At 40.2% G+C, this 26797-nt stretch overlaps 1 protein-coding gene and 1 long non-coding RNA gene across 2 annotated transcripts in view; one reads left to right on the forward strand and one right to left on the reverse strand.

Moving 5' to 3' along the window:
- Positions 1-26797, forward strand: part of LOC132590295 (uncharacterized) — a 394082-nt gene that overhangs the window by 328172 nt on the left and 39113 nt on the right. The window lies entirely within an intron of this gene.
- The window catches only part of LTK (leukocyte receptor tyrosine kinase), a 208051-nt gene continuing 184836 nt past the window's right edge, over positions 3583-26797 (reverse strand). Inside the window, exons 24-29 of the mRNA XM_060263328.1 lie at positions 21807-21904; positions 8488-8580; positions 7805-7906; positions 5840-5974; positions 5200-5290; positions 3583-4439 (exon numbers count right to left, since the gene is read on the reverse strand). Of these exons, the coding sequence (XP_060119311.1) occupies positions 3672-4439; positions 5200-5290; positions 5840-5974; positions 7805-7906; positions 8488-8580; positions 21807-21904 (1287 nt within the window). The 3' untranslated portion in view covers positions 3583-3671. The remainder of the gene's footprint in view (positions 4440-5199; positions 5291-5839; positions 5975-7804; positions 7907-8487; positions 8581-21806; positions 21905-26797) is intronic.

Here is a 26797-nt window from a genome sequence, read left to right on the forward strand (position 1 = left end):
TTTAATGGAATCCGACCTTTCACCTTGGCTGAAAACCATAGAATACGAGTTGAATTCACTGAATATTTCCCTTGATTCTCTGGTCTCATCAGAATTGGAAGCTTTCCAACTGATAAAGAATAAACTAACAGAAGCTGAATCTTTTGAATTGTATTATCTAGCCAACAAGATGTATTTCCCCCTTAATCATGGTATATTACCATTTACGGGACACCTCAAATTATTTTTATAAAGGGAGTCCATGACTCAGGAGGAATAACATCTGGGGCCTTCCTGGTTTAATATGCTTAATTATTAACTCAACTTCCTCTATTTGGATTGGTGGCCACTCTGGACAGTCAGCCAAATTAACTTCAAAATCCTCTTATGGGCTGACTCTGGTCTTCTTAAAAACCTGTGAAAAATAGTCATACCAGTCACTAGGTGAAATCAGACTGTTACTGGCATGCTTGGGACCCAGAGACTCAGAATAAAGCCCAGAATTTCTTAGAATCATTATTTACTGTAGCCCGGATAAGAGGTTCCCAGAATTTTTGTATAAAAGCCATTTACTTAATTCTATAAAGTTGGTGAAGTTGGGTTTTTAACTGAAAGGGTTCCATTGGAGGTCTATCTACTCCGGGTCTCCTGTACTGATGATACATTGCACAGACATGAGACTTCATTTGGCTGCATCACTGTCAAACCACCTCCTCCCACTTCCAGGCTTTGTTCGCTGTTGTTGCTCTGATTGTAGCCTTAAGAGGTTGGATTGGATCATTTGTTGACATTGTGTGAGTTATTGGAAAAACATACTTTCATAAATTATTATGTGTAATTTAGAAATGAAATATTCCTATCTGAAAACAGTGATGAAAGGGTTTCATTTCATTTATTTTCAGATACTGGCTTGAATCCAGTGAAACATGGTTAAAAAGCCACTTGGCTGGGAAGAATGGGCTGTAGTGAGAAAGGGAGACTGGGTGGAATCACCTCATCTTCCTCTTCTGCCAGCAGTGCCTCCCTTAATATATTAGCAGGTGAGATTATTTCTCCTAGCCCCCTCTTCTCTGCAGCCTAACAAGACACACAGATCTTTGTCTATATGGTTCCCCTGGCCTCCAGAATTAGCTTTTGCGATGCCTTGGTTTGCTGAGCAAAGGGAGAGATGGGACATGTCTGCACGCACCTCCTGGGAACACTTTATTGAATCCAGTCAAATGCTTCAAGATAAGATCATGCTGTTTATGCTTAAAGGAGAGATTGATCTATCTCTGTGGACTTTATGCACCCAACAGATGCACAATGAACTTGATCTGACTTCAGGGCTTTCATTTTCATGGTACCACTTATGTAAGTTTCTACCAGAAGGGTGGAGACTTGGAGTGTTTGTCCTTCGCTCCCCAGATTATTGAAAGGTGGTTTCAAAGACTACTCACAGTATGTACACTTTGTATCGTCTCAAAAAACCTGCAAATCTGTTTGATCAAAGGCAGCAGAGGAACAAAAGTATATGACCTTTTTATATACTAAGGGAAGCTGCATGTTTTCAGTTCTTTTTAAAAACTTTTTTTGATACATTTGGATCTAAACTATCTCATACAGCTAGTGGAAAAGGGCAAATTAATACTCGTGAGAGCTGTGTGAAATCATTTATATGTATGGCAAAGGAGTACATAGATACATGTGTGGCTGTCTTCTGCCCAAAACTCATTAGCGTATCTGGGAGGAGCTAGAATTTTGGTGTAGATGATACCACAAATCTCCAGAAACAAGACTTGGATTTTAAACAACCTAGGCGATACCTGTGCCCTCTTTCCTTGCATCCACCACACAAATAAGAGACTGAACGTCTGTGTTTAGGATGATGCCTTTATTTCTGTGTTGGAAATATAGAAGTATACATTTATCTCATTTTGAAATTGCATAGAAGCAGGCTTGTTATCCGCATTATTTACACTGACCCCGAAGGATAGTTTGGCAAGCAGTGTTGCCATTCTCAAGAGGTAATCACAGATCAAAAGTTATTTTAAATGTAAGTGTGAAAAAGATGAAATCTATTTGTGTCATCATAGAAAGCTGGATTCTCTGCTAGTGTGAAAGAGGAAACAGGGTTGAGTATACCCAAATTAAAGGAGAGGAGGAGTTTTCAACTTGAATACGATAAAACAGGATGCTGGATTAGCTGGTGCAAATGTATATGAGATAATGGCCTACAGGGAAGATGTGGAAATAGGAGTGTTGCTAGCCATTGTTAGAACTACACACACACAAATGAAAGCCAACCATTTAAAGCATCACACCTTTTTGGTTAGTATCTATATTACAAAAGCCTTTCTCCAAGACATGCTTTACAAAATCTATGAAAGTAGATAGATATGGAAATATAGTGACCTATAAACCACAACCTGATTTTTTTAAAACAACATCACTTAAGAAATAGGAGAATGATGTTTAAGCCTAATTCAGTTGTTGCTTAAACCAATGGAAAGGGCAAGTTGAAGTCAATGAAGATTGTGAAGATAATTACAGTTACTAAAATTGCACACAAATTAACATAGGTGCTTTTATACAGAATGTAAATACGGTAGTAATTTTTTTGACATGTAATAATTTAAGAACCACCAGATGGAAACAGAACTGAGCACACCATGAACAGTTTCCAGTTCAGAAAAGCAGGATTTTAAAATATAAAGCTGATTTGTCACATCACTGTATTAGAACCAGTTCACTCCTATTATTTCAATGGGAATGATTTCCTATTAAAAGTGTTAGGATTGTAATAAAAAAGTTTAGCGTCTGCATTAATGGGGATGCTGTTTTATAGGACATTATAATGTGGATGGGTCAAGGAAGTATGTGGTAGATTAAGGGATGAGGTAGTGTTAAAATATCTTTTGTGGTCTTAAAATAACCTGCTTCTCTGGGCTGTTTCTAGGATTTGTATTTTAAAATGTAATGGTTTTCTCATTTAACATGCTTAAGGGGGAAAGTATTGTGTAGGGAACAAGCATTTTAAGTGTGTTACCATTACTGTCCTTCATCCTGGATGCTTGCACCTTTTAAAATTTCATTTGGCATTAAGGCATCTAAATGCAACTTTCCTTGCTCACTTTTCCTGTTCCGGTGGCATGGAAAAAAACAGAGCATCTGTACTAAAAGTAGGTCTTCTCATACATCCTGTGGCCAATTTTTTTTTTCTTTGTGCAAATATTAATGTCTGTATTGTTACTTTTCCTTTTCAGCCATTGTACGTGGTACAGACCCAGCTGGTCTTATTTCCCACTGTGACATTAATCTTACAGGTCTATCAGCAGTAGGGAGCACCAGCCATGTGCCAATAAATAACTTGACTGTTTCTCTTTGACTACAGAGATGTTTTCCCTTAACCAGTGTGGGTTGTGTATTACAGTCTCTATGGAACATCAGATCCTGAATTCTTTGTAACAGACATCATTATTTTCTGTAACCTGATCCAGTACAGGCTTAAATAGGCTGGACTCCATTTTATCATTTGAAGGGTGTTGGGCATTCACTGTGCTACAAGCCTGATATAGAAAACACTACACCATCTGCTTCTAGATCATGGAGAGAGGGAGGAATATGATGACAACAGAAAGCACATTTTAGTTGGCCTTGTAGTCATAGCTCACTTCCACAGCAAAGTCCTCACTTTTCGGAGAAGCACACCTTTATACAGGTGTAACACTCAGATCATCAGACAAGGAAAGGCCAGAGTCCCTTTCTCTGGACATTTTTTCTGGTTTACTGAAAAGCTTGCCATCTCTGTGAAGGCTGGCACTCCTCAGGAGTGTACCTGGCTCTGTTGCCAAGTTTGAAGGCTGATTAATTTCATAGCAAAGATCATCATAAGCATAATTCACATTGCCACAAGGGAAAGTCTGAAGCTTCACCAGTTCGATCCCACCAATATCAACGTGAGGAGAATGGCTCTGACTTGGAGATGCTGGTGATGTCCGAGGACTAGGGGAGGAACTGCAGTTCCCATCAAATCCTGAATCTTCTCGGTCACGTGTTACTTTGGAGCTGGGTCCAGGCTGGCAAATACTTTCCAAAACCCAGGAACCATAAGTTGGGTTCCAAAGGTTTTTGGTTTTATTCTTCAGCTTGTGTGCTGGTTGACTTGTGGATTCTGGTTGCTGGTTGGGAGTTAGCTGAGTCCAGGTTCCAGTGCTGGGATCACTGAAGCAAGGCGTGTTAAATCCTTTGGCTGTGCAGTTAGCAAGATTATCCACCAGCAGCTTCTGTGGATATTGAACAAATTTGGGCCCTGGATTATAGTCTTCTAATGTTCTAGGACTTGCCTGAGGTGTAAGAGAAGGGTTCCCCAGCAAAGGAACCATGCTGGTGGAACTATTTGGATGCAACATTGTGTTTCCTTCGTCCTCTGATGTTGGGCTACATTCAATGGGTAGTTCTGTGTTGATCACATCAGGGTCCTGCAACACAAGAATACTGGATTTCCTATGAACTAACAGTGATGGTCCATATCAGGTTCTCTCTCCTGTACAAACAACCAATACTCCCTCTAAGCTGTGGAGTCTTGTGAGCAAAAGTTCTACTTGGTGAGCTATTGGCATTAAAGTTGTGAGTTACTGCATAAATTAGTTTGCTCTGGGGCCATTTTTCCTGAGCTAAGACAACAATGCGTGAGCCGGAGGCTAAAAAACTGAGCCAGCTCACACTAATTCAGCTTAGAAGAAACACTGCATACAACATGCAAATGGGTGTAACATTACCCTGATAGTGTCTGAATGTTCACTTTCCCCAATATGAGAGCAACTGATTTTCCCTTTCTGATTGAAGTCAAAGACTATGATGAAGGTGGAAAAAGGGAAAGGTCCCCTATGCAAGCACCAGTCATTACACTTTCCCCCCAGCAAGCTGGGTACTCATTTTACCGACCTCGGAAGGATAGAAGGCTGAGTCAACCTTGAGCCAGCTACCTGACCAGCTTCCGCTGGAATTGAACTTAGGTCATGAGCAGAGGACTCCAACTGCAGTACTGCAGCTTTACCACTGTGCCACAGGGCTCTTCCCCCAAATTTCAGGGGCACAGGTGGGCTGAGCTAGGAAGAGGGGCCTGAAAAGACTAGATGCACATACATTAGACTGGATGGAAACTTTGCATATCCTGGACCATGTATTGCTCACCCATCATACTAAAATATGGTTATATGTCACAAAAGGACCCCTTACCTGTGTGCAGTACTTGATTCTTTCCAAAATAGTGGAGAAGTTGGGTCGATACTCAGGGCTGTGCTGCCAGCACTGAGTCATAATCCGATACCTTGATAAAGATATCAAGGAAAAAAACCCATACCCATTAGAAATATGGAAAAAAATACATCTCCTTCCTCCCATGGCCCAACTAAATGTTATGCTATGAGATGTGTGAAGATATATTCCCAGCATTTTTAAGGGATGCAGTTGTAGAGAAGCATGGCAAGTGAAACCACCTTTCACCAGTTGCTGTTTCCTCCATCAGATGGAAAAGCCTGAAAAAAGAGAGGATGTCCCTCGGTGTGTCTTGCTAGTAGCCAGGGGAGGGGCATTATGTTAGTTTTAACAGGTGAAACTACATGTGGGGTTGGGTAGAGAAGGGTTAAACCTTCCATTTCCCCTAAACTGTGTCTAATTCAAAAGAGTGACTGCTGTTTTAATTTAAGGAAAACTGGGAAGATCTTTTCACAAATCTCCCAACCTCTTTTTTCATAACCCAAGCTACTGAGGGGCGACTAGATTCAGAACAGTGACTTTAATGTTAATGTAGACTTTAATCAGTGTAAATACTTTCAGTCCTGCTTTTTGTCTTTTTGAAAAAGGAAGGTGTACTTACACAGGCCCTGGACAATTCTTTGGTGGATCCATTCGACCCCCATTGGTGACGAACTCTAGTACTTCCTGGTTGGTTTTGCAAGGATAGGGCATGTAGCCTAAAGAGAAGATCTCCCAAAGCAGCACTCCAAAGGACCTAAGCAGAGGACCAGCAAACACAAGCCTTAATTCTTTAGTAGAGATCTTCAAGTCCTAGCAGTACAAAGCCGAAAAAATCCACACTAGTGATATTACTAGGCAGAAGACTTAATCTCATGTGACAGACATAGGCGATTAACCTCCGCCTACAAAATGTCTGCCTTTTTCACAGACATGACAGGCATCAAGGAAAAGGGGGTGGCTGTGTTAAAATATGTTCTGAAACATCGTAGTTTTGAAAGCTTAGATATACCAAGTAGATAATTTAAAAAGTTGATCAACCTATTAACCCCCATGTTAGTACTGGAGACATGTATGTAGAAGTAAGTGTAAATCTCCATATGTGCAAGCAGGGCTGAACTGCAGCTTTCCCCCTGCTGTAGCAGTTTTGATCTCAGGAGGGGCTATGTTCTCATCTATCAATAGATAGCTAGGAGTCTACTGTTTTTGTTAAGGAAAACATTAGCTTCAGCAGTTTAAAACTGTTCAGCATTTTTGAATTCTTCTTGATTGCCATAAGGGATGGTATATTTTACTTTTTAAACAACAACAGGTATTTTCAGGATCCTGATTGGAGCACCTAAGTAACATACTCCTTTTTTATATGTGGCCACTCCTTTGGCTAATCTGAACTTTGTCTGTTGGGAGCACAATCTTGAAAACAACGTCCAAGGACTTCTCCATTCTCAGCATTTATCCACTCTCAGCACAGGATAACCCAGATCAATAGCTGAAGCAAAAGTGCTGCTTAAGGATACTTCTCTAAAAGCTCTAAGCAAGAGTTCTTGTAAAGTCAACTTGTTTCCTCAGCAACAAGCTGGCACTTCCAAATAAAGCAGACATCCTTTTGGATTTCAGCAGTAAAACACAGCCAAGGGCAACAGGGACAGCATATGTGCTTGGTGCAATTGGAATGAAGCTATTTCTTCATCATAAGATCATACAAGGCAGCCTCACAAAGAGTCAGAACCACTGGTCCATTTGTAAAGGTACTGTCTACTCTGACTGACAGAAGCTCGCCAAGATCTTTGGCAAAAAATTTTTTTTCCTCCCCTCAAATTTGCTTTCTAATCTTTTTAGAAGAGATGCCAGTTATTGAATCTGAGGACTTCTGCATGCAAAGCAGAAGTGATATAATTAAATTATGATGTCTCTGAGTCTATACATGAGGAAAAACATAACTTTGTTTGACTCTACTTTAAGTTTATCTTCAGTACCCTGAACTAAGCCTGACTCACACAAGCCCACTGCTTATGATGCAAACAGCAATCTGTTCTTGGGAAGTACTTTACTATGCAGATTTGGAGATTTTAATGCCTCCACTCCAGCCTTTTTTGGGGGGGACTGGAGCTGTAATGAAAATATTTGACTGACCCTTGCAGAGGCTTGAGTTCTACACCTCTGATTTACGCTACAACCTTTAGGTTCTGTTAGGGAAGCTGGTTCCATCGCTTTCTGGTGTGTTTTTTTTTTTTATGGAAATGACATTTTCCAGTCTCTGATTTTTCCCATTCAAGCAGGAAGAGGACTGGAATCACCTGACCATGTGGCATAATTCTCCATGTATTTCATGGACTCCATCTGATTTCCTTTGCTTGCCTCACAACCAATAGTCCCTTTAAGCTGTGGAGTGTTGCGAGAAAAAATTCTACTTCGTGAGCTACTGGCATTAAAGTTGTGAGCTACTGCATAAATTAGTTTGCTCTGGGGCCATCCTTCCTAAGCTAAGACAGAAATTTGTGAGCCGGAGGCTAAAAAACTGAGCTAGCTCACACTAACTCAGCTTAGAAGGCAACACTGCTCACAACAGAGACTTAAAGACATTTACCAAGTGTCAGTCTTGGAGGTGAAAATTCCCTCTAGGAAAGCCTCTGGGGGCATCCACTTTACTGGAAGCATGGCTCGCCCTCCTTTGCGGTAGTAGCTTGCCCTGGCAATACCAAAAAAAGAGAGAATTAAGGCCAGCAGAAGAAGATTCGGAAGACATGAGAGCCATTTTCCCACTGACCCCACCTCACTATTTCTGCTGGAAGTGTAGTGAAAGCAGAAGTAGGAACAGGCAAATGGCCTTCAGCATCATAGATTTCTGGCTGGCTTTTATTGTAATGCCTTTTCAGTATGCTCTGCACTCTTTTCCTCCACTCATGAATCCAAATTACAATGGAGAGTCTTTTGCAGCAGCACTGCCACTATCATGGGGCCCACCAAAAATAACAGGAAGGAAAAGGGAGAACAAGATGATGTTACATTTGTTACATCCACACATTGAATATTGCACTATAATTAAGCTACAGCATTTGTAACTAGTTTGGCTTGTCTGCACATGATAACCCAGTTGGGAATAATGGCTAGAGCACAACAGAAGTGCAATATCCAGTGATATGTGGCTCCTGTCACTGTTGCATTTCAATGTTCTCAGCCTTTCTTAAATTCCCTGAACCAGACAGATAGGATAGATTTTATCTCCCACCCCCCACCCCCACAGCTAATAGCTACCTTTTTATACCCTACCTGTAGATATCCCGGGCCATTCCAAAATCACCGATCTTAGCTATGCGTCCAGGCCCAGTGCAAGTCAGAAGGCAGTTCCTTGCAGCTATATCCCTGAAAATGGCATGTGCAAAATGGAAACTAGTAATTCTGAGACCTGAGTTGACACCATAAATATTTTGTTAAAGAACACAATAACTTATTTCCCCCATGAGAGACATAAGGTGCTATTGTTTTTGCAAGGGCACATGATCTAGGTCTAGGGCCTAGCTATCCTGCTGCAAGTTATTGACATTTTTTTCATTCAAATACCATTTGTCATTAATCCTGTAACTTTATAATAATCTTAAAAGATTGTCTTATAACACAACAGAAACACCTTAATTTTAGAATAGTATCCCTCAATGTAGCTCAAATTCACTAAATCAGTTAATCTGAATACTCCCTACATCAGGACTTTTTAAACAGAAAATGGCCATCCTCCCTGAAGTGTTCACATTCTGCCTCATTCCTCTGCTTGAGAATCTGGGGCTGTGATCACACACACTAAATAATGCACTTTCAATCCATTTTCAGTGCCATTTCCAACTGGATTTTACTCTGTGAACTGGCAAAATCCAGTTGGAAAGTGCATTACTGTGTGTGTGTGCTTTTTCCTGATGTGCTAGTTTCGATTTGTAGATTGTCAAATTTTAATAAAACATGGGAAGAGTACCCCCAAATGTTATTGCCTACCTGTATTGAAAATGGTATCAACCCAGGCCAAGATAGTAACATCTAATGCAGGGGTCCTCAAACTCTTTCAGCTTATGCCCACCTTTGGAGCAGCCATTAAATGGCTGCTATAGGAGGTGAAGCCAACCACAATGTCAGGGAGTGAGGTAATGCATAATTCTAACAGAAACTCAACATTTCAGGCAGGAGCTGTGTTTAATAGGATGTCTTTTAGAATGGACACATTGTTTTAAAATATTTCCTTGCATACGAACAGCAAAGAACTTTGTACTGTGGTGGGAGCTGCTAACAGAAAATGTCCTTTCATGTTTGGCTTAAAAATTGTTGGGCTTGGGCTTGCCATTTGGCTGGCTTTGAAAACAGTTGGCCCCATTTCTTTCTAATGCCAGAGCTCACAGCCAGGCAACTTAAAAGTCAATTTCCTCACCATACTCAGTCTGAGAGACCAGAACCATCCTAAGAAACATTTCCACCTAAGGTACAAATAACAGCAACACTCACCTGCTTTGAAATGGTGCTTGCTTTTTTGTTTTTGAATATAGCCCTTAAGTCCTGGTTCACACATTCAGGAGAATGAAGGTGGTAGAATACAAAGCAATGATAAGCACTGTCTCATTTACACTTTACAGCTCAGGAGCAGTACTGCAATCACATCTAATAAGTGCGAGTTCTCTATAGTGTCAGTTTTGTTTGTTTAAAAGGAAGCCAGCATCTCTAAATCCATGACCCCCACTTGCTCTGTTCTACAGTAATAGGCTACTTTACCCTACTTCAGTGGCATGCGTGTTACAGATGCTATTATATATCCATCCAATTTTCACACAGGAAAACACATTACAGGACCATTTTTAAAAATCATATCCTTAGTCCTTGGTCACCATCTAGTGGACAGCAAAGAGAAATTCAAGAACATTATTGAGAGAACAAAGCAGTAGACAAGTGCACCTTTAAGGCTAACTAAGTTTTATTCAGAATGTAAGTTTTCGTATGCTCTAAACAGACTTCATCAGACAAAATTGGAATTGCAAGCCATCTTTAAATATAGAGAAAGTGGGCAGTGAGTTGGTATGTAAAGTCATGGGAATGTTTTTAGCAGATTAAAAAAATCACAAATTGGGGTCTGTGTGTGTTTGTTAGTATTGTTAACTGGGCTGTAACAACAGTGGAGCGTGATAAAAAGCAGACATGTCATAGGTGTGAAGTGCCATAAATCTGGGTGTCATTCTGGCTTTGTTAGTTATGGGTTTAAATGGAGGGCATTAGTATCTCAAGAGGTTATAACATCATTATAGTTTGCTATTAGAAGAAAAGAATACATTATAGTGGAAGATGGGTTAGTATATGTAATAAGATAAACAGCCAATATCCCTCTTTGAGTATGTCAATACAAAAAACCATAATATTCTGATATGCTGTTCTAAAAGAGAAATACATTCTAGTTTGCCATTAGAAAAAAAGGGTATATTAAAATATAGTGGGGGATGGGTTGGTATATGTAATGAGATAAACAGCCCATATCCCTTATTTGAGTATATCAATACAAAAAACCAAAATATTCTGATATGCTGTTCTAAAAGAGAAATACGTTCTAGTTTGCCATTAGAAAAAAAGGGTATCTTAAAATATAGTGGGAGGTGGGTTAGTATATGTAATGAGATAAACAGCCCATATCCCTTATTTGAGTATATCAATAAAAAAAACCCCAAAACCCAACAACATTAATCTGGTACACTGTTCTAAAAGAGAAATACATTGGATTACTGTGGATGTATAGCTATGCTCAGTGAGAGTTGGGTTAGCATACGTAATGAGATAAAAAACCAATATCGCTGTTCTGTCCTGGGGAGGTGTTTGTCCCAAGTTTCATAATAATTTGTAATTCAGCAGTTTCTCCATTCTGTTTTTGAAGTTCCTTTGCAGAAAAACAGCTACTTTGAGGTCACCCATTGCATGTTCAGGAAGGTTAAAGTGTTCTCTGTTCAGGAAGGTTAAAGTGTTCTCAGTTCTGTAATTCCTGATGTCAGATTTGTGTCCATTTATCCTTGTTCTGTACCACAAACAGAAGCTGATCAAGGACGGACTCTCTGAACTGGACATTTCAACAAGGAATCAATCTACTTGGCCAAATTTCTACAAGAAAAGACAAGCCATCTACCACTCCCACCTGGAACTGCTGAAACAACAAAAAAATAAAGTCTTTAACCTACAGACTGCTAATCACAACTACAAGAACTCCTCCAATAATATTGTTAACCTGTCCCAACACAAACTCAGCCCTTCAGAGGAGTCAGTTCTTTCATGTGGACTTTCAATCTGCCCCACCAAATCCACACAGATGATTCAGCTCTGTGGGGACCTAGAAACCTTTTTCTGCTGTCTTTGACTAAAGGAATATTTTCAAAATACACAAGAACAGAACAAGGAAGAACATGCTACATCATCACAACATATCATATACTCCACTGGAGAACATTTACCATCCCTCCAACCCAACAATGAACAGGATACTTGCCATATCATACCAACAAAACAACATAACAAAAAGAAGGGGACCTAGAAAACTTTTTCTGCTGTCTTTGACTAAAGGAATATTTTCAAAATACACGAGAACAGAACAAGGAAGAACATGCTACATCATCACAACATATCATATACTCCACTGGAGAACATTTACCATCCCTCCAACCCAACAATGAACAGGATACTTGCCATATCATACCAACAAAACAACATAACAAAAAGAAGAAAAAACTCCTCCTGAGGGTCACAATGCCACACTGGATCACTACATTGAGTTCTTTCGCCAGAGAGTTCAAACTGATGTGATCAACAAAGAACACTGTTCACAGCAGAATCTCAACCATGCTGAAAGGCAGTCTCAGGAACAATATGGATGCTACAATTAAAGAGGCAGACAAAGGAGGAGCTGTTGTCATCATGAACACATCAGACTACATAAAGGAGGCTCAAAGATAACTTTCAAATACTTCATTTTACAAACCACTGGACTCAGACCCCACACAGGAATATAAAAAAGAACTAAACAAGGTTACAAAGGAATTGCCACTGAGCATTCAGGAACAGATCCTGTCAGACACATCACAGGAACCTCGACCAGGTACTTTTTATCTTCTACCCAAAATACACAAACCAGGCAACCCAGGAGATCCCATTGTGTCGGGGATAGGCACTATCACTGAAGGGGTATCTGGATATATGGACTCTATTCTAAGACCCTATGCCACCAGTGCCCCCAGTTATGTTCATGACACTACAGATTTTCTGAGGAAAATACAATCTTTGAGCAACCTTCCAGAGAATACTCACTTATCCACCATGGATGCGGAATCTTTATATACCAACATCCCACACCAAGATGGATTACAAGATGTAAGTAATATACTCTCTTATAAAAACACAGCTGACTTTGCCACCAAACGGTGCCATTTTGTTCTCACCCATAACTACTTCAGGTTTGGCAATGAACTTTTCCTACAGATCAGTGGTACAGCCATGGGCACTTGAATGGCCCCACAATATGCTAACATCTTTATGACTGACTTGGAGCAATGCTTCCTAGACTCCCACCCACTTATACCTGCATTATATTGATGACATCTTTATGGTCCAGACACAGGGTAAAGAAGCCCTGGATGCATTCCACCAAGCATTCAATGACTTTCACACTACCATCAACCTGACAATGAACAAGTCTATGCAAGAAATACATTTTCTGGACACCACTGTAAAAATACACAATGGACGCATAGACGCTACCTTATACAGGAAACTTACTGATGGACAAAGATACCTGCATGCCTCCAGCTACCATCCCAAACAATCCATTGTATACAGCCAGTCTACACTACGACCGCATTTGCTCCAATCCTACTGACAGAGATTCTCACCTGAGGGATCTACAACAAACCTTTTTGGAACTAAAGTACCCACCTGATGAAGTCAAGAAACAGATTAACAAAGCCAGATTGATACCCAGAGAAAACCTGTTACAAGACAAACGCCAAAGAGACAATAAAATAAAACCACTAGTGGTCATACACAACTTTCAATTGAAAACAGTTCAACGTATCAACAACTTACAACCTCTATTGGATAGTGACAGCTCTCTTTCAAGGGGGGTAAACCTTTTCTTGCACACAGACTGCCCCCCAATCTCAAACAACTCCTCACCTACAACAATACAACATTGCATCTGAGCATGAACACTGGTACCACAGCTTGCAATAAATCCAAGTGCCAATTTTGCTGCCATATACACCCAGACAACACAGTCACTGGACCCAAAAACATTAACTACACCATCTCAGGCTCATTTACTTGTTCATCTTCCAACATTATATATGCCATTAAATGCCAACAATGCTCTACAGTTCTTTACATAGGGAAAACAGGACAAACCCTATGCCAAAGGATAAATGGACACAAATCTGACATCAGGAATTACAGAACTGAGAAACCAGTCGGAGAACACTTTAACTTTCCTGAGCATTTTAGTGGGTGACCTCAAAATAGCTGTTTTACTGCAAAGGAACTTCAAGAACAGAATGGAGAGAGAAACTACTGAATTACAAATTATTATGAAACTTGGGACAAACACCTCCCCAGGACAGAACAGGGATATTGGTTTTTTTATCTCATTACATATGCTAAACCAACCCTCACTGAGTATAGCTATATATCCACAGTATTCCAATGTATTTCTCTTTTAGAACAGTGTACCAGATTAATGTTGTGGGCGTTTTTTTGTTTGTTTGTTTTTATTGATACACTCAAATAAAGGATATGGGCTGTTTATCTCATTACATATACTAACTCACCTCCCACTATATTTTAAGGTACCCTTTTTTTCTAACAGCAAACTAGAATGTATTTCTCTTTTAGAACAGCATATTAGGATATTTTGGTTTTTTGTATTGATATACTCAAATAAGGGATATGGGCTGTTTATCTCATTACATATACTAACCCATCTCCCACTATATTTTAATGTACCCTTTTTCTAGTGGCAAACTAGAATGTATTTCTCTTTTAGAACAAAGAGGGATATTGGCTGTTTATCTTATTACATATACTAACCCATCTTCCACTATATTTTAATGTATTCTCTTTTTCTAATGGCAAGCTATAATGATGTTATAACCTCTTGAGATACTAATGCCCTCCATTTAAACCCACAATTAACGAAGTCAGAATGACACCCAGATTTATGGCACTTCACACCTATTACATGTCTGCTTTTTATCACAAAAGCTTACATTCTGAATAAAACTTAGTTGGTCTTCAAAGTGAAACTGCATTGTTCTATTGCTTCAGACCAACACGGCTGCCCACTTGGTTCTATTATTGAAAGAGAGAGAGAGAGATTGGCTACTGAATCTGGTTCCTTCTGAGACTTCCGGGGGCTGGAAAATGGAGAGCTGAACTGCTTCTCATAAGGGAGGCAGCTGGAACCTCTGTGTGGGGGTAGAGAAGGCAATTCAATGCCTACTACCTACTTTTTCTCATCTAGAGAATAGTCCAAGACACGCTTGGGAAACTTGGAGGAGATTAACTTTGGCAGAAAGGGAGCTCCGGAGGGGGCTCCTTTGAAGCTTTGAAGGAGTGCGTTACATCGTCTGCAGAGGGTTTCCAGAGTCATTAAATTGACTTAAACTCACCAGGATCCAGCACCTCTATACTACAAATAACATCTGGATTACTACTAGGACAGTGTCTACTTGGATAGCTGCTGCTGAAGGTATTGATTTTTATCTTTCACTCTGGGACTAAAATAAGGATTTACAAAAACAACTAAAAGGTGGCAGAAGGACTATATAATGCTTATATAAAGAAGAGGAGGAGGGGTGAATTTGGGACTATTTAATATTAAGGAACTGAGTTTAAAAGTGAAAAAAACAAGAATGTTTTGAATACCTGCGGTTTCTGAAAAACACCCCCATCTTCACAGCATTGCTGGTCAGTATAATTCCACAGGAAGTGACGTTTTGTATCATCACGTGATTTGATTACCAGTGAGAATGGGATTTGGAGGCAAATAAAGCAGGAAGTAACCATTGAAAAAAGGTCAAATTGCAAGTCAGTCAGCCTACTCTAGGACTGAAAAACCATAGAAAAACATCGGTGGCCATTAAAGGAAGGGCAAAATAAAATATTATTTTAAAGTGTTTGGGACTTCAAAAATTGGTGGAATTGGCATATTTGGACATTATAAAGTTAACACTATAGGACAGTATTGTTGAAAGCAACTATAAAGGCCTGAAAAGGAAGAAAACGGGTCAAGAGCCTGGGAGTCCTACTGGAGCCTTCACTATCAATGGAGGCCCAGGTAGCGGCCACTGCCAAGTTGGCGTTTTTCCACCTGAAGCGGCAAGGCAGTTGGCCCCTTTCCTGGAGCGCTGGGACCTGGCAACAGTGATCCATGCGACGGTCACCTCAAGATTGGATTACTGCAATGCCCTCTACATGGGGCTGCCTTTGTGTCGAACCCAGAAACTGCAACTAGTGCAGAACGCAGCGGCCAGGCTACTATTAGGACTCCCGAAATGGCAGCATATATAGCCGGGGCTGCGTGAACTGCACTGGCTGCCAGTTACATACCGGGTCCGCTACAAAGTGCTGGTTATCACCTTTAAAGCCCTATATGGCCGAGGACCTGCCTACCTGAGGGACCATCTCTCCCCATATGAGCCCCAGAGAGCACTGAGGTCAGCAGGGAAGAACATGCTGACTATCCCTGGGCCAAGGGAGACAAAATTACAGAGCACCCGGGCACGGGCCTTCTCTGTTACAGCCCCGTGTCTCTGGAATCAGCTCCCAGAGGAGGTGCGGGCCCTGCGGAATCTGGACCAATTCCGCAGGGCCTGTAAGACCATTCTTTTCAAGCAGGCCTTTGTAGACCGCTGACAAGATTGCTGTTCAACCCACCAAACGATTTATCTAGTGATCTCTGCCATTATATAAATGCACAGAATAACATCAGGAACATCACCGCCACCGCCAAATTAAACTATGGAATGGCTTAGACAACCGGAACTGGTTTTAGATATTGTTGTTTTAAATTATTGTATAATTTAAATGCTGTTTTAAACTTATTATATATTGTATAATTTTATTGAACTTGTTGTTAGCCGCCCTGAGCCTGCCTAGGCGGGGAGGGCGGGATACAAATAAAATTTATTATTATTATTATTATTATTATTATTATTATTATTGAAAAAAGGGGTAAGAAAAGTCGCGAGTGCCAAGATGGGAACATATGGGAACATATACGGCCGGGGCTACGCGAACTGCACTGGCTACCGATTGTATACCAGGTCCAGTACAAAGTGCTGGTCATTACCTTTAAAGCCCTATATGGCCGAGGACTGGCCTACCTGAAGGACCGTCTCTTCCCGTACGAGCCCCAGAGAGCACTGAGGTCAGTAGGAATTAACAGATTGACTACCCCTGGGCCAAAAGAAATCAAACTCCAAAACACCCGCACACAGGCCTTTTCTTCCACGGCCCCATATCTTTGGAATCAGCTCCCAGAGGAGGTGCGGGCCCTGTGGAACCTCGATCAGTTCCGCAGGGCCTGCAAGACCACCCTCTTTAAACTGGCGTTTATGAATAGCTGAACTACAAGTGCACAACAAAGAAATATCTGCCATCAATACCAACTGACAGATATAGTGCCAACGATAATATTATGGTTAGATCTAATTCAATGCAATTCAATTTAATTGTAATTAATTAATAATGGCTTTTAATTAATGTATGAACTGGTTTTTAAGGCTAATTAATGTTTATTAATGTAATGGTTTAATAATGTACTGTTGTTTTCTGTTGTTGTTAGCCGCCCTGAGCCTGCTTAGGCGGGGGAGGGCGGGATACAAATAAAATTTTACTTTACTTACTTACTTAAAAAATTGAAATATTAATATCTTGGCTTGGGGTGCCCCAGGAGCAGCGATTTTAGGCTCATTGGAAAGAGCAAGTCTTGCTCTTTTAAATCTGATATATAGTTTTCAATTTGTTGAGATCAAGTTTTCGAGTATTTTTTAATGTCAGATCACAAGCCAGTACGTACAAGGGCCATTTCAATGGAAAAGATGCAAGATCAGTTAGAGGCTATAGAAGCAAGGCTGATGAAAGGAATGAAGGAACTCAAGAAAGAAATTAAAAAGGACATTGAAGCTAGCACAGTAGCTTTAGAGAAAAAAATTGAAGATCTTAAAAATGAAACTGTGGTAACATAAAAAAAAGTGGATGATGTGGAGAAAAAAGTAAAATAATATGATTCCACCTTAAAAAGTGTGCAAGAGAAAGCTGTATTGCAGGACTGTAAGCTGATGGAAAACCTGGTACATCTGAGAGGAGTACCTGAGAATGAACAAGATCTGAAGGATTATATAATAAAAATTATTGTGGATTTTTTGGAAGATGATTTAGAAACATCAAAATACCAATATGACTATGTGTATAGAGTCAATTCTCTCTATGCTAAGAAAAATAAATTACCAAGAGATGTGGTAGTAAAATTTCTGACATGGGTTATGGTGGGAAGAATTATAGCTAAAAGCTTTGAAAAGAACTTCATGGTGGAAGGCAGCGTAGTGAGGATTATGAGAGAGCTGCCAAGGAAAGTACTGACTGATAGAAAGGCCTATAAAAAATTAACAGGAACATTATGGGACAATGATATAAGGTATAGATGGATTCTACCAGAAGGTTTGAGCTTTGAACTCCAAGGCAGAAGGATTACAATTACAAGTGTACAAGAACTGAGAAGATTTTTGGAAGAACATAAAGAATTTGGTGACACAGCTTAAAGAAGAAAACATAATGGATTACAAATTATTATCTTGGAATGTAAATGGACTAAATTAACTTTAAAAAAGAAAAGCAACATTTCAGTGGATTACAAAGCAAAAATGCAACATAATTTGTTTACAAGAAGTTCATATTAAACAAATGGGTTATAATTTTTTATGGAATAAGCTATTGGGTCTGGTACTTTATTCATTGGCTAAACAAAAAAAAAAAGGTGTACTTTTTTATATTAAACAGAAATTGGAGCCAAAAGAAATTTTTAAAGACAATTATGGGAGATATTTAGCAGTGGAAGTAACAGTAAATACAAAAAAACCCTGCTGCTGGGACTATATGCACCAAATGGTGTGAAAGACACTTTTTTTTTAAAGAAATAATGCAACAGCTTGATCAAGTGTCATATGAACAAATTATGATAATGGGAGATTTTAATGGTACAATTAAAAATACATTGGATAGATCGGGGAGAAAAAAAAATAATAAGGAAGGGAAATTGCCAAAATGTTTTTTTGAATTAGTTAAACAAGAAAACTTGGAGGATTTATGGAGGAAGTTCAACTCTGAGGTACGGGACTATTCCTTTTTTTCAGCAAGACATAATACTTTTTCTAGAATCGATATGATATGGTGTACAAAAGATTTAGGACATAACTAAAAACATAGAGATTCTTCCTAAAGTAAGAGCAGACCACAACCCATTAATGTGGTCAGCTAAGTCGATTAAAAAAACCAGAAGGTGGAGGTTAAATGAAGATTTACTACAAAACAAAGAAATAGGGATATCTCTAGAAAAAGAAACTAAAGCTTTTTTCAAATAAATGAAACTGAGGACATGGAATTTCAAATGGTATGGGATGCATATAAAGCAGTGATGAGAGGTATTTTAATTACATTGAATAATAAAGATAAAAAAACAAAAGAAAAACAAATGCTAGACATTCAAAATGAAATAAAGAAAAAGGAAATGGAACTAAGGAAAAGACCCGGGAAGAAGAAAACTATTAGGGAGATTACAATGTTGCAGACACAACTGGGACATTTGTTGAATAAAGAAGTAGAGTGGAACCTGAAAAGACTGCAACAGAAATCCTTTGAAGGAGCAAATAAACCTGGTAAATATTTGGCTTGGCAATTGAAAAAAAAGAAAATAGAAGCTAAAATTATAAGTAAACTAAAGGTTGGTGGAAAAGAAATTGTAGATCAGGATGCAATAAAAAGGGAATTTTTAAAAATATTACGCCAAGTTGTTTTAAAAATCAAAAATAAGTAAAGTTGGAGGTTTATTTGCAAAGAATTAATGTGGCTCCATTGACAGAAAATATGGAAAAAGTCTTAAATGAACCGATAGAAAAAATGGAAATTGAAGCAGCAATAAATGTAATGAAAATGGGAAAAGCACCTGGTCCAGATGGATTTACAGTAAAATTTTATAAAGTCCTCAGAGAAGGGTTAATACCCAAACTGCACAAATTGATGAATATTGTAAGAATGGAGGGGAAAGTACCAAATATGTGGAAAGAAGCAGTGATTTCTTTGATTCCTGAATCTGGTTCTTTCTGCATGCAGAACAGATACACCTCCACTGGGCCATAGGGCTCTAATATTAGTAAATTACATTTTCAAAGAAGGAAATATTGGCCTTCACAAATTATTTCCAATCTTTTGTATTTATTTCTCACTGGAAATAATTTGTGAAGGCCAACATTTCCCTCTTTGAGAATGTAGTTTACTAGTATGACAGCCCTATGGCCAGCGGAGGAGTATCATTTTGCATGCAGAATGTAGCACGTTTAGTACCTAAACTCTCCAATTAAAAGGATCAGGTGATGTGAAAGACCTTGACCTGAGGCCCTGAAGACTGCTGCCGGTCAAATTAGGCAACACTAACCAACAGTCTGACTCAGTATAAGGCAGTTTCAAGTGTTTGTAACATCCAATATCTTTTAGCCTAACCTGCCTTTTCTACTCTGTCTTGAAATCCCTGGAGGAAGAGTGGGATATAAACATTTTTTTTAAAAACCCACTTTAAACTCTTGAAGATTCTTTCTCTTACATATAATTTGCCCTTGAGACTTAGACATCATTCTCACACAGGTGGTAAACACAGGTGGACAATCAGAACTGGTACAATTCTTTATATTGAAAAAGAAAAATCCCTGCATCTAGAAGGCCCATATGTTACAGAAATGGTTCTCACGTCTTATTTATATATGGAAAGAACTTTTTTGTACAGAAGAAAATAGAAGTATCATGGTGCAACCAGTGTCTCTAGGTTTAAGAAGTGGCAGTACCATGTGGAGGGGGGGTGGGCTCCCTCTGGGTATCCTACCCCCCCAGGGAAAGTGTATGCGCAATACATAGCCTCTCCTCTCCCGGTGTAGTGAATGCCGTGTGGTCACTGTCTGGCTATGCCTGGCAGATGGTCACTGCAATGGCCTCTACTGCATTACTGCATCCGTAGCAACACCTTCTCGCTGGTCCCCCCCGTTTTTCACAGAGTTTGCTACGTCATGGTGCGACCGAATTGTCCGGCGGTATAACCGGATGGGCAGGCTGGGCCCACCAACCTTGCCAGCCTAAGAGAAGGAAAACTCTAACATCAAACCCGGGCAGATAGAGCTTGTTAATGTAACACCTACCACCTGGAGGACTCGCTGCCGGCGTCCCGGCTTACTGGGCCATGGTAGATGACCCCCAGGTGAAAGGGTGGAGCCAGTACTGTGCACACTGGGCTTCACCTAAAAAATTCCTCTGCGCAGGCCTGAAGGGCATATCCACATACACAACCCACAACGCACCCCTTCTTAAATCTTCGTTCGCGAAGCCAAGCCGAGAGGGAGAGAGAGACCATGTGGAACAGGGGCCTCCAACCTTTAAGAGCCTATGTGTACCTTTGGAATTCTGACATGGGGGTGAGTACAACCACAAAATGGCTGTCACAGGAGCTGAAGGCACGCACTCAGAGGGAGAAGAGGGTAATTTAAGAAACACACTGGGAAATAAGAGCAAGAGAATAAACACTACGGTGGTTGGCAGTGTTGCTGAAAAAATGTTATTTTAATTTTCAGGACTTGAACCTGGGGCTGGTGGGGGGGAGGGCAGGTGCACTGAGAAGCCTGGCAAAAATCCTGGCACTGGCACTGTGTTGGTCTGTGTGAAATCTCTGCCAAACAGCCACTTAAATAGTGGCATATAGTTGCATACTCCAACATATAGTTTAGCTCCAAAAACAGATGTATGAGGATATTATGGATCAGGGTTGTGTTACTGAGGAAGAGCAGGATGAATGCTTCCACTTCCTTCTGTACCAATTCCCTTAACATAAAAAAACAACACCCTCTCTTCTTTCTCTACTGGAGTTAAAAGGGAAGTGTCTACAAGGATTGCAAGCATTTATGATTCTTCCCAGTACATGTGGGACAAATTCCCACTTTTAAGATCCAAGTGGACAGCTGTGTTGGTCTGAAGCAGTAGAACAAATTCTGAGTCCAATGATGCCTTTATACCTTGAGTAAACTTTTGTTGGTCTTAAAGGACTCAAAATTTGTTCCACTTTTAAGGTGTTTGTCAAATATCACACTGAACAATGAATTTCCATGGTTTTTATGAAGTCTAAAGCAAATCTATGATTTCAACGATTTCCAATTTAGATGGTACATTTAAGTTTTAAGCCGTATTGGGCTCATGCACTGAAGGGCATGCATTTATGATTCTCCAGAAAGCAAACTAAGGACTACAGCATTAAGTTCTTCATATTGCAGAGCCTCTGTTACCTGTGGATGAAGTGGTTCTCTTCAAGATACTTGCAGCCACAAGCAATGTCTCTGGCTATGTTAAGTAGGTCCTGCATCATCAAAGTAGATGGCTGTTTCTGCAATCCGTGCCATTGAGAAAGAGAAAGATGAACAAGAAGTTAGGAACACAAAACGAGCGCTGATGGATAAGGCAAATGGTCCATCTAGTCCAGGATCCTGTTTCTTATTATGGTCCATTGAAGTCCATATTGTAATCTATAAAACTCACTGCAGAGTCACAGAGCTGCTCTTGGATATTGCTTCCAGAAACTGATATTCACCCTTGAAATATGGAGACACTGATGAGTCTGTCCTCCATGCATTTTTCTAATGTGCTTTTGATGCCAATTATACTATTGGCCAACACTACACACAGTTGCAGTGAGTCCCCAAGCTAGAATTGTATGTACTGTATGAAGGGCTTTCTTTTGTCTATTCTGAATTGTCTACCTATCAACTTCACTGCATGGGCTCAAATTCCAGTATTCGGGGAGTGGAGAAAAGTTCTTCCTATTCCAGAAGTTTTCATTTAAAAATCTGCAAAAATCTGCAATTTTGTAATTGTTAAATAAATGATTACCCATTTCTACTTTGTTTTTATACTCTGGTAGTTGTGGGGGAGCTTCAGGATATCAAGACAATAAAGGTGTGAAGCTCCTCAACCAAAAAAGAATTGAAAACTACTGTCCTGTTCAATTTCACCATATTATGTGCATTTATTTATAAACCTCTATCATGTCACTCCTTATATGTCTTTTTATTCTAAACCAGAAACCCCCAGTGCTATAGCTATTCATCAGAACATCAAATATAGAAAAGAATGGCACAGGAACACAGAGTCAGTGCAAGAAAAAGTAGGAAGAAAGGGGATAAGAATCTACGAGGCTGGCACAGGATATTTTTGTGGCCTGGAATGGGACTTTCTCAGTAAAAAAAGAAAATCCTGAAAATTCACTCAGAATCTGCTGCCTGAAGCACTGACCTGGATTTTTCCATGCTCTTGACTTACTCCTGATTTTCTTAGCAATCAATTCACAAACATTAGATTCAGTTTGGGAACCATTCTGCCACACATCTGCCCTCCCTCTGCATTTTCCCAGTTGTGGAGTCAGTTTAGGACAGGGGCTTTAAACATGTGGCCTGGGGGCTGAATCATGCCCTCAGAGGGTTCCTATCAGGCCCTCAAGCAGCTGGCTCTTGCAGCCCCATAGCCAGGATTTGAAGAATTGGGGGGCCCTGATTTTTTTCAGGGGGCACATAGTGGCCCTAACCTCCATGGCTTTCTCTCCTACCACCACTAAGGAGGAAAGCTGCCAGCTCGCTGCCATACAGCCTCCCCCCTCCCCACAGCTGCCCCAAGGTTATCCCTTTCCACCCCTCTTCCAGCAGCTCTGGTGGGGAGCCACTCAGAGGTTTAGATATGTGCCGCATGGTCTCCTGCCCTTACCTGTAGCATGATCCAGCTAGGCAAGCCCAGCGGGACAAGGGGGGAGCGTGGAAGGCGCCACCAAGCCACAACTGACTTCTGGGGCTACAAGACCTCCAATTCGGATTTCTTCCTGTCAGAGCGTGAGCCGAGGCTGCCCAAGCGTAGCTCCCACCCTCGCTTGGGTGGCCAGCGGGACCAGGCCAGAAAACCCCTGCAGGAGAACATTACCTTTCCACTGATCCCCAGCCCCGGACTGCAGCCGGGACCTCCACTTGTGTGCGCCAGCCTACCTTACCCTGCCCTGTCTGCAATGGAGCCATCCACCCCCTACCCCCGCCACCCCACTTGAGGGCCAAAATGGCCTCTTCTTGCAGGTGCCCTCTAGCCCAATGTCAGCCCAATGTGGAGCTTAACTTTCAGTCCTGGGTGCTAAAAGTGCTCCATTGTTTCTACTTGCTGAGGGATCAGAGATTTCTTCCAGCCCCTAAGCAAGCAGAAGCAACAGGGAGCTTAACTTTCAGTCCTGGGCCCTGAAAGTGCTCTGTTGTTTCTGCTTGCTGAGGGGTCAGAGATTTCTTCCAGCCCCTAAGCAAGCAGAAGCCAGGTGGAGCTTAAATTTCAGTCCCAGGCTCCGAAAGTGCCCCCTTGTTTCTGCTTGCTGAGGGGTCAGAGAATTCTTCCGGCCCCTAAGCAAGCAGAAGCAACAGTGTATGATGAGGGCAGAATGGAGAAGGATGCAGCCGAGGCACTGGAGGCTGGTTAGGGGCCCCAAGTCAGGGGGCCCTGCCTAGCAGCCAGGGGGTTGTGCCCCCACAGGCCCCCTCGTAGCTACGGGCCTGGGCTCTTGTCTGCTTCCTTCTCCCTCTCTCTTGCTTCCTTCTGCAGCACAGTTTGCTTTGCAAGGCTTGCTCAATCCCACAGAAGCAACAGAGCAAAACCTCTATTTTCTCCATTGATTGAGACTGCTCCCCCTCCTGGTCCCCTGAATTAAACTTTGTTGGTCTTAAAGGTGCCACTGGACTCAAACTTTGTTTTATTGCTTCAGAATAACTCAGCTACTCACCTGAATCTATTGCCTTTACAAACAGAGTTATACCCTTCTAAGTCCATTTAAACTAAGCAGATAATGTGAAGAAGACTGCTAGATAACCATTCCTTTGTTAGGTAGATTAGAGGTTAATACTCCAGACTGGTTAGCTGATCTGGTCAGAGGGAACTCATTTTGGTTTTAAACAATTTTATTAATTAGCAATATATTGTTATAGAAATCTATAAGAAATTTTAAAATAATACAAAATAAAAACAATACATCGCTTTCCCCCCTTGTCTCCTCCCTCCCTTTTTCTTGACCCCCGCCGGTGTTTTAAAATTAAAGAAAAAAGAAACAAGGTAACTTAACAAATCAAGAATCCCCATTTTAGAACCTTATATCAATACGAAAGAAATAAAAACATAAAATAAGAAAAATTAAGTCTATAAGTTCACCTTCATTTTTTAAAATAAATTTTTCCCTTTATAAATTCTAGTCCATTATTCCACCTCCTTCAGCTTTTATCAAAAATCACTGTCCCCCCTTACTTTCCATTGTTTTTCAACATAATTTTGAAATTTCTCCCATTCCTTCCTAAACTTCTCCAAACCATAGTCTTTTAAGATTCTTGTAAGTTTATCCATTTCACTCCATGACAAAACATTTAAAATCCAGTCCCATTTTTCTGGTATTTTCTCTTGCTTCCATAGCTGTGCATACAATGTCCTTGCAGCTGAAAGCAGATACCCCACCATCGTTCTATCTTGTTTTGGAAAACTTTCCATTTGTAATCCCAACGCAAAAAAAATGGAGACCTCTTAATGTCATAACCTAATTTTTTTTACATTTCTTTCTGAATCATTTGCCAAAATTGTTTTGCTTTTTCATAAGTCCACCACATATGGTAGAAAGATCCTTCATGTTTTTACATTTCCAACATCTGTCTGACACCTGATTATTCATTTTTGCCATTTTCTTAGGTGTCATGTACCATCTATACAGTATTTTATAACAGTTTTCTTTAATGTTATAACATGTCGAAATCTTCATAGATACTCCCAAGATTCCATTTGGATTTCTTTATTAAAATTAATTGCCCATTTTATCATTTGGGATTTAACTACTTCCTCTTTTGTTGACCACTTCAATAGTAATTTATAAACCCTTAAAATCAACTTTTCATTATCACTTAACAGCATTTTTTCCAGTTCTGTTTGCTCCTGTCTTATACCTTCATTTTTAATGTCCTGTTCCATCAAGCTCTTAATTTGTTGTAGTTGAAACCAATTATATTTATATTGTAATTCTTCAGCTGATTTTAGTTCCACTTTTCCTCCATGTATTTTTAATAGTTGATTGTATGTTAAACACATCCCTACATCCGTTTCTGAAGATAATTTTAATACTTCCGTTGGCACAATCCATAGTGGCTTTCTCTCATCACCATATTTTTTATATTTTACCCAAGTACTTAGCAAGTTTCTTCTTATATCATGATGCGAGAAAAAGTCATCCATCTTATTTTTCCCATAAAACATATATGCATGCCAACCAAAATAATTCCATGACCTTCTAACGCCAGCAGCTTCTTGTTTAATAATGTCATCCAATCTTTAATCCATACCAAACATACTGCATCATGATACAATTTAAAATCCGGCAGTTGGACTTCCGGGGTTGGATCATGGAGAATTGAGCTGTTTCTCAAAAGGGGAGTGCACCGGAGCCTTTGTTTGGGATAGAGAAGGCAAATCCAATGCCTACTGCCCACTTTTCTCAGCGAGGGAAAAGGCCAAGACATGCATGGAATATTCTGAGGGGATTTACTTTGGCTGAAGAGGAGTCCCAGCGGGGTTTCTTTGAGGCTTTGAAGAGTCCCCATCAAGGAATTGCATTCCAGCATCTACAGAGGGTCTCTGTGGTCATTAAATTGACTCAAGATTCAAGCTTTCTTTGGACTATCTAAATTTTTAAACAATCTTTGAAGAGGACGGTGTTAAAAAGGTTAAATTTGGCTGCAAGGTAAGAAGATCTTTATCGTTCATTCTGGGACTAAAACAAACTTTATTTGAGATAAAGATTGAAATTTGGATTTAGCTACAATATTCAAAAGTTATAAGCAAGAGAAGGGGGCAGTTTTGAGACTTTTGGGAGACAGAAGCAAAGTTAAAGGCAAAAAACCAACTTATGTTTGGAATACTTGCGGTTTCTGTAAAAAAAAAAACCATCGTCACTGAGTTGCTGAGTTGGAAGACTGCACAAGAAGTGACGCATAGATTGTATCACGAGATCTTTCAGCCATTGAGAACGGGACTTCGTGGCAAGAAAAGCAGGAAGAGGCCACTGAAAGAAGGGAACTTAAAGACCTCCTGGCCTTCTCTAGGACTTGATAATCATAGAAAAATTGCAGTGGCCATTAAAAGAAGGCCAAAATAATTTAAAACTTTAAAGAAAAAAAACGGGACTTTAAAAACTATTAGAGCTGGCAGATTTCACTACTACAGAGTGAAA

This window comes from Heteronotia binoei, chromosome 21 (genome assembly GCF_032191835.1).
Source record: "Heteronotia binoei isolate CCM8104 ecotype False Entrance Well chromosome 21, APGP_CSIRO_Hbin_v1, whole genome shotgun sequence".
In the NCBI taxonomy this organism is placed as follows: domain Eukaryota; kingdom Metazoa; phylum Chordata; class Lepidosauria; order Squamata; family Gekkonidae; genus Heteronotia; species Heteronotia binoei.